Raw genomic sequence first — 12,936 nt, forward strand, 5'->3', positions numbered from 1 at the left:
TGCAACTGGAGTCGTGCCACCGCTAGCTTGGGGGGAACGGGGACCTGCCGCAGCTAAAAACCGCACAGCCCCCAGAGGGGGAAGGGGTGGCGTGAGCGGTGGCCGGGATGGGGTGAGTGATGGGGGAGCAGGAAGGGAGGTAAAGGGAAAAATGGAGCATGCTTCAGTCTTGTCCATGTGTAAGTCTGTCAGTTTATTGTCTTTGTGGGTTGAGATAAGAAGGAGCCGAATAATCTCACCAGAGCCTGAAGACATTCCTCTGGAGGAAAACAGTGGGCAATTTGTCCTTGAGGCTAGATAAGCCTGGAGTGTTGTGGTTGAGCAGTGAAAAACACTTTTAACAGTTCCACTTGAACATCCAAATCCCAATTATGAATTAAGAATATTCACCGGCCTCCAAGATGTCATCCAATTTGCGTCTGAGTTCAAGAGTCATTGCAGTCTGAGAATGCACTGCCTTGCCAACCTTGTTAATCATGACGGACAAGAGAGGGACCGTGGTTCTTGATGCCGCCGTCTTGCCAATTTTCCGGTAGATCAGGGCAGCACATAAGCCAAAAAGTACCAGCCCTGCTACCATGATACCAAAAATGAATAAATCCTCGACGTCCTCAACCGAGAAAGGCATCAAGCATGCAACACGCCAGGACCCCCAGGAGTCGAGGACATAGCCTGCAGGATACGTTCCATCTGGGCAGGTAGGATCCCCCAGTCCTGACCTTGTTGTAAAAAAAAAATGGTGTCAATAGCTTTCAGAGACCAGCTGATCAATTCCATGGTTAATCCAATAGTAGTCCAATAGATCCAGAATCCAATATAATTTGAGGAATTCACAGTCTGGTGAAGTCGGGACTTGAAGGTTAAAGGCAGAGAACAGAGAGAACAGAGATAAGGGAGAGTGGAGGAGATGCGACCGCCCTCGTCGGAGTCCCAAGCAAACTGTCCCAAGTTGATCAGATGTTTAGTCATGAAATTGGAGAAACACAACATGCTATATCAACAAGGACAAGCCAAAGGATGACCCAGGCTGGTGTTGCAGACCAAAAGGTCCCCCTAAAAATCAGTCCCCGCTGATGACACGGTCCACTGATTATCACCTCGTCTCTGCTTCAAACTGCCTCCAGTCATCATCTGTCTCAGCCACAGATATCTGAAGCTTTTGTACAACAACAAATTCCACATCAATTCAACATTATTTAATCATAAAAGATGGAGGAAGCGATCAGAGCGCCACAGCTACACGAGCTGCTAGCTGATGTGTTCACTGCGTGTCGGACATCTCAAAGTGTCACGGAATTTCGCCTCATTTCTGCTTAAAACTGACTTTAGAATGATTTAAGAGGTTTTACCTTTATCATCTGATGGTTATACCCCCGTCACACATAGCCGGAATCACGCAGAGTGGTATTGGACTTATCAATTGGTGCACATCTGAAAGGTGTCGGATTTCTGTTCCGGTGCACGGTGCATGGTGCATGGTGCACAGTGCACAGTGCACGGTGCTGCAGATCTGGACAGGCTGTTATATCCATAATAGTCCTCACAGTACAGATAATATTCCTCCCCATGGACGACATAAATAATGTGAAATATTGTGCCCATCAGATCTGCGACACCATGGCGGCTGGCGAGCAGCTGCGCACGCTGTCACACCTCATGTCAGAGGCTGAGAGCTGAACAGATCTCACCGCTGTAATAAACAAATTATTGCTTGATCCCCTTTAATTCTGTTGGATGTATGACGTGGACCTGTGTCACCATGACAACATGTGAAACATGAATCTCACCTGCAGGAACATTTAGCAGTGCAGTGCGTCAGGAGCCAGGACCACACAGCCTGTGGTGGGACGCTGGAAACGCCAACGCCAAACATAAATCACCATGTAGAGTTGTGTTGGGGGGTGGGGGGGTGGGGGGGGTGGAGTTTGCTGCCAGGAGTGTAGCGGGAACGCTCACTGTAAACGTGTTTAAGTAAAGGTGTCCTTTGCTGACAGTAAAACTGTCCACTGTCAGTTCCCGGCTTCAGTCCTTATTTTCCCTCTTTATTTGGTTCATCTCCTTCTGCCCAGCTTTGTTTTATTAATTGTTACTTTCATCATGTGTTTATTCTATGTTCTATTTTTGCTTTGTTACTTTCTTTCTTTGTTACTTTTATACTTCGGTCATGTTTCAGTTCCGTTCTGGTTTTGTTCAGTCTGTGTTTTTATGGTTTATTATTTAGTTATCGTTTTCATGCCTGTTTTGTTGTTTTTGTTGTTGCCCTTGATTTCCGTTTTAGTTCTGTTTTTGTCATTTATTTCCACTCGGCACCTCTGATCATGTCTTCGTTCCTCGTCTCACGCCCAGTTATTTAGGTTCACTTCACGCCCTGCACCTGCCATTATGTTTTTTCCTCACTTTGATTCTGTGTTCCCATTTCACTCCCACTCTTGCACCAGCTCACGTGTCTTTGTGTATTACTTCAGTTTGTGTACTCCCCTCCTCACAATCTTGTCTGTGCATTATCTTTGTTCACTACCCACGCCCCCTTCTAGACTGTTCCATACGTGCACCTCCTTGTCACCACCTGTCCCTCATTTCACACTAATTAGTTCACTTGCATTTAAACCCCACAGTCCGTCACTTCCCTGCCAGATTGTTGTCTTTTTTGTATTACCGTGTTCTGATCCTTGCTCTGTTTTCCTCAACCACGCCTCTTGCTTCATCCCAGATGTCGGTGTTTGCTTGTGCCTCTGAACCCTGCTCGTGTATGACTGTCTCAGCCTGACCCTGTTTGTACCTCTGCCGCGCTGTGACTGATTACTTGTGTACCAAACCCGAGCCTGGATTAAAGACCATGATTTCCTCCACACCTAAGTCTAGTCTGCGAGTCCGTATTGCGGGTCCAGCCGCTCCAGGTGCCTGGCCTGACATCCACTGATAGCTGAGCACATGCACGCACATGTGCCGGTTGCGCACGTGTGTGCACACATGTAGCGGCTTATTATGAAAACACACACACACACACTGAGCGGTCATTTCCTCATGACAGCACTTTTATGTGCACACACACACACACACACACACACACACACACACACACACACACATACACACACACACACACACACACACACAGATGTGAGGTCAGTGAGCCTGGAGAAAAGAGGACGAGTGAAGGAGTGAGTGAGGAAGTGAGTGACGGCAGCGATGGACACACATGACGTGACTCGGGTCCATACGCTGGTTGTTCTTTGATGTCCTGTGAAAAGGGAGGAACACAGCGCTCTGGTCTGTTTGCCATCCAGAAATTTGGCTGTCTGATGGCAGTCTGTGTCATCTGCATATGTTTTGGACAAGGTAGTCTGTCTGTATTCTGACACGGCTGACCACACCCGTTTTTCTCCCGACTGCGTCAGGTTATGGCAGTATTTGCTGTGTAGGCATGGCTCTGGCAGACTCTTGCTATGTGTGACGGGGCCTTTGATAATCCCATTAATCCATTTGATTACTTTGGGTGAAGAGACTCTGCCTCAGACGTGCTGCTGTGGTCCCAAATGACACATGCACAGATGCAAAAGGAGGACCAACTTTTTAGGGCGGACTGTTCAGTCTTCGACACCGGTACGCTTTGTCTTGCAGACATCAATCACTCACTCATCTTCAAAAGCTTACTCCAATTAAGGATCGAGGGGGTGGAGCCTATCCCAGCAGTCATAGAGCGCGAGGCGGGGTTCACTCTGGACAGGACGCCAGTCCGTCACAGGGTCACAAACAGACAAACAAACAAATTCACACCCGCACGCACACCTACGGACAATTTAAAGTTTACAATCCACCCAACCTGCGTGATGTGGGAGGAAGCCGGAGCACCCGGAGAGAACCCACGCAGACACGGGGACAACATGAAAACTCCACACAGAAAGAACCACAGGTGGGAAAGGAACCTAGAACCTTCAACAGTGTGAACCACTAAGGCACCACGCTGCTGATCCCAGATCAGTCCCTGAAATCAGACATTCTGCAGTTCATACCACAAACCTGATGCATCTCCAGCCATGACGAGATGTCCCAAAGGTTCCTGTACAGACTGGACCTGTGAGTTAACACGAGCTCATCTCATATTCTCTCATTGTCAGTCAGTCTTTGCTACTAACTGCAGAGTCCTCATGGCCACTGGAGTCATTGTTGCTTCTTAGAAGGTCAAAGGTTTTAATGACCGCAGTTTCATGAATAGAACACAAAGTGCTGTTGGGTTGTTTTGGCTTTAATCCTCTTCTGTAATGATCTGAAATTTTAAGGATCAAATTTAGATCAAAGTGAAGTTGAAGTTTTTTCTGTACGTGGTTTTTGTTCCAGGTGACTGCTGGCTGCTGGCTGCCATTGCCTCTCTAACCCTCGACCCTCAGATTCTGGCCCGAGTTGTTCCTCCACAACAGAGCTTCACTTCCCAATACGCTGGGATCTTCCACTTCCAGGTGAAAAAAAAAAATCCTCTAAATAAGGTTCACCTGAAAACTAAGTCCTTTTTTGTTTGCAATGGTGATGGATGGGCTACAGAAGAGATCAGACAGGAGTCTCCATGGACTATGATGTTTGCAGATGACACTGTAATCTGTAGTGAGAGAAGAGACCCGGGCCCTCATGTTCAAAGGCTGCGTACACACAAAAACGTGGCGTCCGTCTCCAAGCCAACATTCAGATGTATCAAAAGTGAAATGTGGGGGACTTCCGGTGTCATGGCGTAGGGACAGGACGTGCTTGGTGTTCGCTCTCCTGCTTTTATAGTATTTCACCACCATAAACTCGGAATTAGAGAATTAAATCAGATTGTTAAACTCGCAGAAGGTGGGTTAAAAAGAGAAGAGAGGCAAAGAAGACCTGAAAATGTCCAAATTCATGGGATAGACACGCCTCGTCGTCGAAAACTAGCAGCGCAGCAGAACAAGCTAATAGCGCTAGCTCACCGATAATTAATACAACTGCGAACGACCTACTTAGTGCCATTGAGTCGCTCAAAACTGAGCTGAAACAGGATAACGAAAGAGTGAGAAAAGATATCAACATCTTACAGCAAGAATTGAGCGGCAAACTCGATTCAATGACTGAGGATGTGAGAGGTCTGTCAGAAAGAGTGGAGGAAGCGGAGACCCGAGTGGGATGTGTGGAGGACGCGACACTAGATCTGACCCAAGCTATGACCGAGAGTTTGAAGCGACAAAGGCGGCTTCAAGACAAACTGACTGAATTGGAGTCGAGATCCCGCAGAAACAACATCAGGATCTTTGGAGTAGACGAGCGGGAACGCCCGAAATCAATGGTACAATTTATCTCAGATTTTCTAAAACGAGAGTTACAGTTATCGACAGACCTGGATTTAAAAATACAGCGTGCGCACCGCATCCCATCAAAGCGTCCCAGTGCTTTCCCAAGAACCATTATAGTTAATTTCCAGGAATTCACCACTAAAGAAATGATCCTCAAAGAAGCATGGAAAAAGAGAATCCAGTCTAACGGCACAAGTGTCTTTTTTGATCACGATTACGCATTGGAGACGGTTCAAAAGCGCAAGGAATACCAGCAGGTAAAGAAGGCGTTGAAGGAGCGGGGAATACGCTTTCAAACCCCGTATACAAGCATACGTGTCCACTGGGACGACAGTGTGCGAACATACAGTACGGCGCGAGAAGCCGGGCTCGAGCTGAGGAGACGCAGGCTTGAGGTGGAGGTTCCCGCCGCAAATAAAGAAGACGACGCGCAATTTTGGCTTCAAAAACTCCAGGGGTGGCAGTATGTGGGGCAGAAGTCAAAAGAAGATGCGTCAGCAGCAGCGCGAAGAGCAAAGGACAAGCTGAAGGAGTTCCAAATAAACGACGAGGAACGAGATTAATAAGAAGCTATTTTCCTCAGATAGCTAAACATATAAATTCGGCGGCCCCCTCAAACTTTGGAATTGGAGAGAGGACACCAGGAGATGGCGCTATAACGTTGGACACTCAGGTTTGAGATGTTTATGTCACTCAAACCTTGTATAGGGCACTCCCACTTTGGGGAGATTAGCTCTGGACCTTCCAACGGGGTCGAGGTGGAAGAGATATACAATCCACCGGATGGAAGTCAGAAGTATTATTACTATTTTTTCTGTTTAAATAATTATGTTCTTGTTGTTCTTGTTCTAAGGTTCAGTTTTAGTGTGGGGCTTATTATTATGATATACAGCTTATATGAGCGGGGGGAGTGAATTAAAAATAGTTTCAATTAATATAAACGGCCTTGGTAATCCAATTAAGAGGAGCAGACTATTAACAAACATAAGAAGGTACAAAGCGCAGGTGATTTTCCTCCAAGAAACCCACCTGTCAAAAGCAGAACATGAGAAATTTAAAAAGATGGGCTACAAAAACTCTTTTTTTTGCTCCTATAAAAATAACAGAAGAAGAGGAGTAATTACTCTTATAACTAACTCTGCAAATTTTGAACTGATGGAGGAAGACTGTGATAAAGATGGGAGATATGTGATGGTCAAAGGAAAGATTGATAATGTCATTGTCACTTTAGTTAACGTATATGCACCTCCAGAAGGAGATCAGAATTTTTTTCAATTATTATATAACAAGATCACTACAAAGACCGAGGGTATACTAATAAGTGGAGGGGATTGGAATACTGTCCTAAACCATGCCAAGGATTCAACTAGCACCAAAATATATAAAAATAATAGAACAAAAAATCTTAAAAAGTTAATAGCGGAGGCGGCACATATAGACGTGTGGAGAGATCTTCACCCCCAAGACAAAGACTATACCCATTACTCAGCAGCTCATAAGGTGCACTCCCGGATTGACTTTTTCTTAATGAACACCGTTGATAGACACAGAGTTAAAGACTGCAGAATAGGAGTAGCAGATATATCAGATCATAATTCTATACATTTAACAATCCATTTAAAGAATCAAAACAGGACAACATTATGGAAGATGAACACAAACATCCTCAGTAATGAAAAGGTTGTACTAGAAATTAAAAAAGAAATTCAAGATTGCATTATAGTTAACAAAGACGACCAAATAGAGCCCATAATAATATGGGATACTGTCAAAGCTGTTATGCGAGGCAATTTGATTTCTAGAACGGCTCATATTAACAAAATGAAAGTTCTTAATCAGACCAAATTAGAAGAAAAATTGAGGGAATATGAAAAAAAACATTTCGACAAAAGTGAAGCCTTAGTTAAATGCACGCACGTTAAACACGCAAAATGTCCTCCATCATGGAGAGACACAGTCATATCAGTTATACTAAAAGAAAAGAAAAATAAGGAATACTGTGAGTCATATCGCCCAATTTCTATATTGAATGTAGACTATAAATTATTTACTTCCATAATAGCAAGAAGAATAGAGACTTTCCTTCCTGATATAATAGACGAAGACCAGACAGGATTTATAAAAGGAAGGCAAACTCAAGACAATATTCGACGTACTCTACACATAATTCATGAGGCCAAGAAACAAAATATACCATTAGCCTTAGTAAGCCTTGACGCTGAAAAGGCATTTGATAGAGTATGTTGGAGATTCTTATTTGCAGTCTTGAAAAGATTCGGATTCTGTAACGATATTATTAAGTGCATACAAGCCCTATATTATAAACCAATGGCAAGAATTAAAATAAATGGTGACTTGACAGAGAGATTTGAGCTTTTTAGGGGCACTAGACAGGGTTGTTGTTTAAGCCCTGCTCTCTTTGCCTTATTTATTGAGCCCTTAGCCCAACACGTACGACAAACAACCCAATTGAAAGGAGTAACGGTATCTAAAGAAGAGCAAAGACTAAGTCTTTTTGCGGATGACATAATAGTATATCTCCGAAATCCTGATCAAACATTTCCCAACTTGATAAAAACCCTAAAAGATTATGGAAGAAAATCAGGTTACAAATTAAATATTACTAAGACTCAGGTTCTCTGTATCAATTACAAACCAGTTGAATATATCAGACAAAAATATAAACTTAATTGGGACTCAGAACAAATCAAATATTTAGGGATTTATCTGACCAGAGAAGATAAAACATTATTTGAGGCTAACTACGACAAAATAAATGAGGTAATATACAGAGACTTGACAAAATGGACAAACTCAATTTTGGACTTTAGTTCCAGAATTGAGGTAATTAAAATGAATGTTTTGCCCCGTCTATTATATCTTTTCATCTCTTTACCAATCCAAATACCAGATACACAATTTGTAAAATGGGACAAACTAGTGAGCAGTTTTATTTGGAAGGGAGCAAAACCTAGGGTGAGGTATAAAACCCTCCAACTGGGTAAAAATAAAGGAGGACTCGCCCTAACAAATTTTAAAGAATTTTTTCTAGCAGCCCAATTAAGATATATTGTTTTTTGGTGTTCTCCGGAATTTAGTTCTAAATGGAAAAGTATCGAAACTAATTATGACACATGTATACCTCAATCAAGACTGGGTGACAAAGTCAGCCCACAGAAAGAAAAGAAAGCCCAAAGAAAAGAATCCAATAATTGAATTCTCTATTAAAATTTGGTGGGATACAATAAACAAATTCAAATTAGAAGGAGACAATAAATTATTGACATGGCCTTCTCTTTCTCCCAACTTTAGAAGTGGTCAACTAGACTGTACATTCAAAAGGTGGATTGATAGGGGAATCACAGCCGTGACCACATTAATCAAAGGAAGAGTTTTTAAATCTTTTTCCCATTTAAAAAAGGAGTTTGCCCTAGATGACACTGACTTATTTAGATATTTTCAATTAAGACATTTTTATAACTCTGAAATTAGGCCTCATATTTCACAAGAAAGCAGTGAATTAATTGAGATGATAACTGGTGCATATAGAACATTGCCTTCAAAAATTATTTCCAAATTGTATAAATGTTTGCAAAACTCCAATGGAACTGACTCAATGTATGTAAAAAAAAAGTGGGAATCTGAGTTACAACTCAATTTGTCAGAGGATGATTGGCATTCTGTCTGCCTTTTCCAGCATACTACAACCGCCTCTAGACAATGGAGGGAATTCGGCTGGAAAAATATAATAAGATATTTTATTTCACCACTTATCAAAAGTAAGCAGCTCAAATCTCCTCAACAGTGCTGGAGACTCTGTGGTAGTTCGAGTGCCGGTCATTCTCATATTTTTTGGACATGCCCTATTCTCAGACCCTTTTGGGAATCCATAGCTAAAGAAATGGAGGATATACTCGGCTACAAGATTCCTAATGTACTTGGGTTTAACCTCTGAGAAGGTTTTACGGGCAGAAGATATTTATCTTTACAAAGTGATGTTGATTGCAAGCAAGAAAACCATCACAAAGAACTGGCTGAGAAACACCACTTTAACACTGATGCAATGGAAAGAGATTATGGCGGGAATCTTTGAGATGGAAAGAATTACTCACCATTCAAGGCTGCAAGTACCAATTTTTAACCAAAGGTGGAAGAAATGGTTAACCTATAAGACTCATGTATAAAACCGCATGCTCTCGACCATAATGTAACCCTACCGTCGCCCCCCCCTTTTTTTTTTTTTTTTCTCTCTAATGGGTGTGTGAGTGTTCTCAATTTGTTCCTATTGTTCTTGAAAACTGTATAAATAAAAATTGGAAAAAAAAAAGTGAAATGTGAGGTGCGTCACACAGAAGTCCTGGCTGGCGTGCATACATTTCTACAGCTGTTGTTCCTCTGGAGACACGCAGAGGTTAATAGTGTGAAAACATATCAGAATGATGAGGAACATCAGAGACACACTGATGAACATTTAACACAACCACAGGTTTGCAGTTATATGGGTGGAACATGAGCACAGTGATGCGTATAATGGCGCTAACAGTGACTGCGTTAGCGTTGTTAGAGAACCTTACAAATGGTGCAATCCGACGAGAGTGTGTCTTCAGGGAACACGAGTATTTACTTACAAATGATGATAATTGGCTCATAAACTGATTTCACTTATCAAGGCCACTGTTAATGGAGTTGCGCGCAGAAGTGTGGCGGCCCAGAGTGCAATACAGCGAGAAGCCAGGGGTTATCTGTGCACACCCAGGTGCTGACCGTGCTGGGCTTCCTGACATCAGGGGCATTCCAGCAGGAACTGGCTGATCGGTCAGGAGTGTGCCAGTCAACCTTGAGCCGAGCCACCAGCTGTGTGGAACACAATCATCTGAATGTCATCCAGGTGCTGTTGTGTGGGCCGCCAGAAGAGGAGGTACTGCTGGCCCACCACCAGAGGGCGCCCTGTCTGGAGTGCGGGCTCCAGGCACCAGAGGGCGCAGCCGCCTCACAGGAGCAGCCAGGGTGACAGCTGTCACGCATCACCTGCAACAGCTGTTACCAATCACCTGATCAGCAGGGGTACATCAGCAAGACGACGTCTCCACCTCTTTGCTGAGATATCGCTCTACCTGGAAGGTAACATTCTCAGCTGATTGTGGGATCATTCTACAGTAACCTTTTGTGACTTTGTGCATTATATAGCAGACTCTTTTTCCAACGAGAGGTGGAGGTAGTTTTCCTGCCGTGCGGATTACTGGGTGCAGACGCGCCCACATTTAATTGTTTTTTTGTTCCTCGCCAGCAGTACCAGGTCCGACACGCGGAGGCAGTGGCCACCTGGGAGTTCGGGACTTGGCGGCTCCAGTATTCCCGGGGTCTGGTGGCGGAGGAAATTGTGTGGTTCCGGTTCTACTTTGGACAGACGTCTCCTATCTTCGAGCCTGCCCACATGACACCTTTTGTGATTTGGCATTTTGTCCATTGTTGTAATCTGTTGTATTTGTTGTGCCCATTCACAACAGTAAAGTGTTGTTATTTGACTTCCTCCATTGTCCGTTCATTTGCGCCCCCTGTTGTGGGTCCGTGTACCGACACTTTCCCAACAGGTGCATCACATTCCAACATTAAAGCTCAATTTGCAGTGAGAGCCGGTTTCCTGAATGTGATCAAATTTGTTTTTGTTAATAGGGAACAATTTCATTCCACCAATGTTCAAACCATGTGTGATGTGCAAAATCATCTAAACTCTGCAGAGGTTCTTCATGTGACTCCTTCATCCAGACTAACAGCATGGATGGAGCAGCTCAGTCTCACACCTTTCTGTCTTGCTCTCATCACGAATTGAGTGACATTTCTGTGACGCGGTTTATTAGTTTAGTATTCTAACCCTAACCCTAACCATGACACCCCCCTCATGTCACCCCAGATTTCACACATCTGGCACGTGTGTGATGAGTTTATTTGCGTAAATTGTCCCGAATGAAACCAGTGTGGGCACATATGTGCATGTGCGCATTAAAAAATGTTTTTGTTATTATTTTCGTTTTGTTTCTTGATCGTGAAACTAGAGCTTCGTAACAAGCCCCCGATTGTCCCCCTGTGTTTGTCAATAAATGCGTGTGTAAAGTTGTGATGTCACAGACTGTCAGCCGCGGTGCCCCTCACTGTTTTAACGTCAGCGTGTGCGCGCTGCTCTGGCCTCACACAGACGCACACATTCCCACTATCACTTTTACTGTTTATTCTGTGTGACCAGGAACCAAATAAACTATCCCTGTGTGTCTCCACGTCATTCCCAGTCATCTGTAGCTCACATTCTGTTTAATTTCTTTTCCGTGTTCATGTTCACTGATCTGACAGCATCTGGAATCCCTGCTCAAATGGATTTGAATATTTAAATGGGGTGTGGCCAGGGCAGAGTTTGGTGCATGTGCATTTAAATTCCATGTTCAGTGGGATGTACTAACGTGATGTGTGTGGATCCATGCCTACTAACACTTTGATACATCTGAATATTTTTGTGCTTATGCCAGTTTCTGGGTTTTGGCATATGCCATGTTTTAGTAGGAGTCTTTGTACATGAGGTCTCTGGTTGAGTCTCACCAGGGAAAATGATGACTGTGTCTGTGATGTCATCATATGTGGAACCTTCAGCAGTGTGAATGAATCACTCAGACCCACAAGCACTTTCATCAAACGGTTCGTGTTTGTGTTCCTGGTGGTGTGGATGGAATGTTGACAGCAGATGGCGCCTCAGTGTATCTGGTCTGCTGCAGTTTCTTCCTGACTGTTGCTCATGGGCTGGGGCAGACCTCTTCCTGACCTGTGTGTCCCTCCAGCTGCTCCCTTGGTTTTACTCGGGGTTGCCACAGCAGGTCCAAAGAAAGAGCTCCATGTTGATTTGGCACAAATTTTACACCGGATGCCCTTCCTGACGCAACTCCACATTACACAGAGAACTGTGGTGGTGGTGGGGTTTAAACCAGGAACCTTCCACAATGAAACCAAGCACACTCACCACCACCCCTGCTGGATGACCTCTACTGCATAAATACATTTGAATTAAGAGAGGTAACGTGCTAACGTGCTAACGTGATGGTTGTGTGCAGCTGTGGCAGTACGGCGAGTGGGTGGACGTGGTGGTGGACGACCTGCTGCCCACCAGAGACGGGAAGCTGCTGTTTGTCCACTCAGAGGAGGGCAGAGAGTTCTGGAGCGCCCTGCTGGAGAAGGCCTACGCCAAGTAAAACAAACAAACATACTGAGTAACAATCGCACAGACAGAAAGTGTGCTGTTGTTAATAATAGTAATGTAGCGCGCACACACACACACACACACACACACACACACACACACACACACACACACACACACACACACACACACACACACACACACACACACACACACACACACACACACACACACACACTCATTCTTCAGAATGTGAGGGTGCTTTGGGTCCAGTCTCCAGTGAAGGGTATTAGGCCCTTCCCAACATGCCGTCCTGGTAAGTGAACGTTAACCTGGACAGGAAACATATACGAGGTCTGTCCATAAAGTATAGGTCATTTTTATTTTTTTCAAAAACTATATGGATTTCATGTGTTGATAACCATTTGTTAAAATCCAGTTGGCTTTTGA

General features: G+C 44.0%; 1 protein-coding gene across 1 annotated transcript in view; it reads left to right on the forward strand.

Annotated features, from left to right (window-relative positions):
- LOC117525711 (calpain-2 catalytic subunit-like) overlaps positions 1–12,936 on the forward strand; it is a 113,848-nt gene that overhangs the window by 26,790 nt on the left and 74,122 nt on the right. Inside the window, exons 4-5 of the mRNA XM_034187639.1 lie at positions 4,339–4,457; positions 12,401–12,534. Coding sequence (XP_034043530.1) covers positions 4,339–4,457; positions 12,401–12,534 — 253 coding nt within the window. The remainder of the gene's footprint in view (positions 1–4,338; positions 4,458–12,400; positions 12,535–12,936) is intronic.

Source organism: Thalassophryne amazonica, chromosome 15, assembly GCF_902500255.1.
Source record: "Thalassophryne amazonica chromosome 15, fThaAma1.1, whole genome shotgun sequence".
NCBI lineage: Eukaryota > Metazoa > Chordata > Actinopteri > Batrachoidiformes > Batrachoididae > Thalassophryne > Thalassophryne amazonica.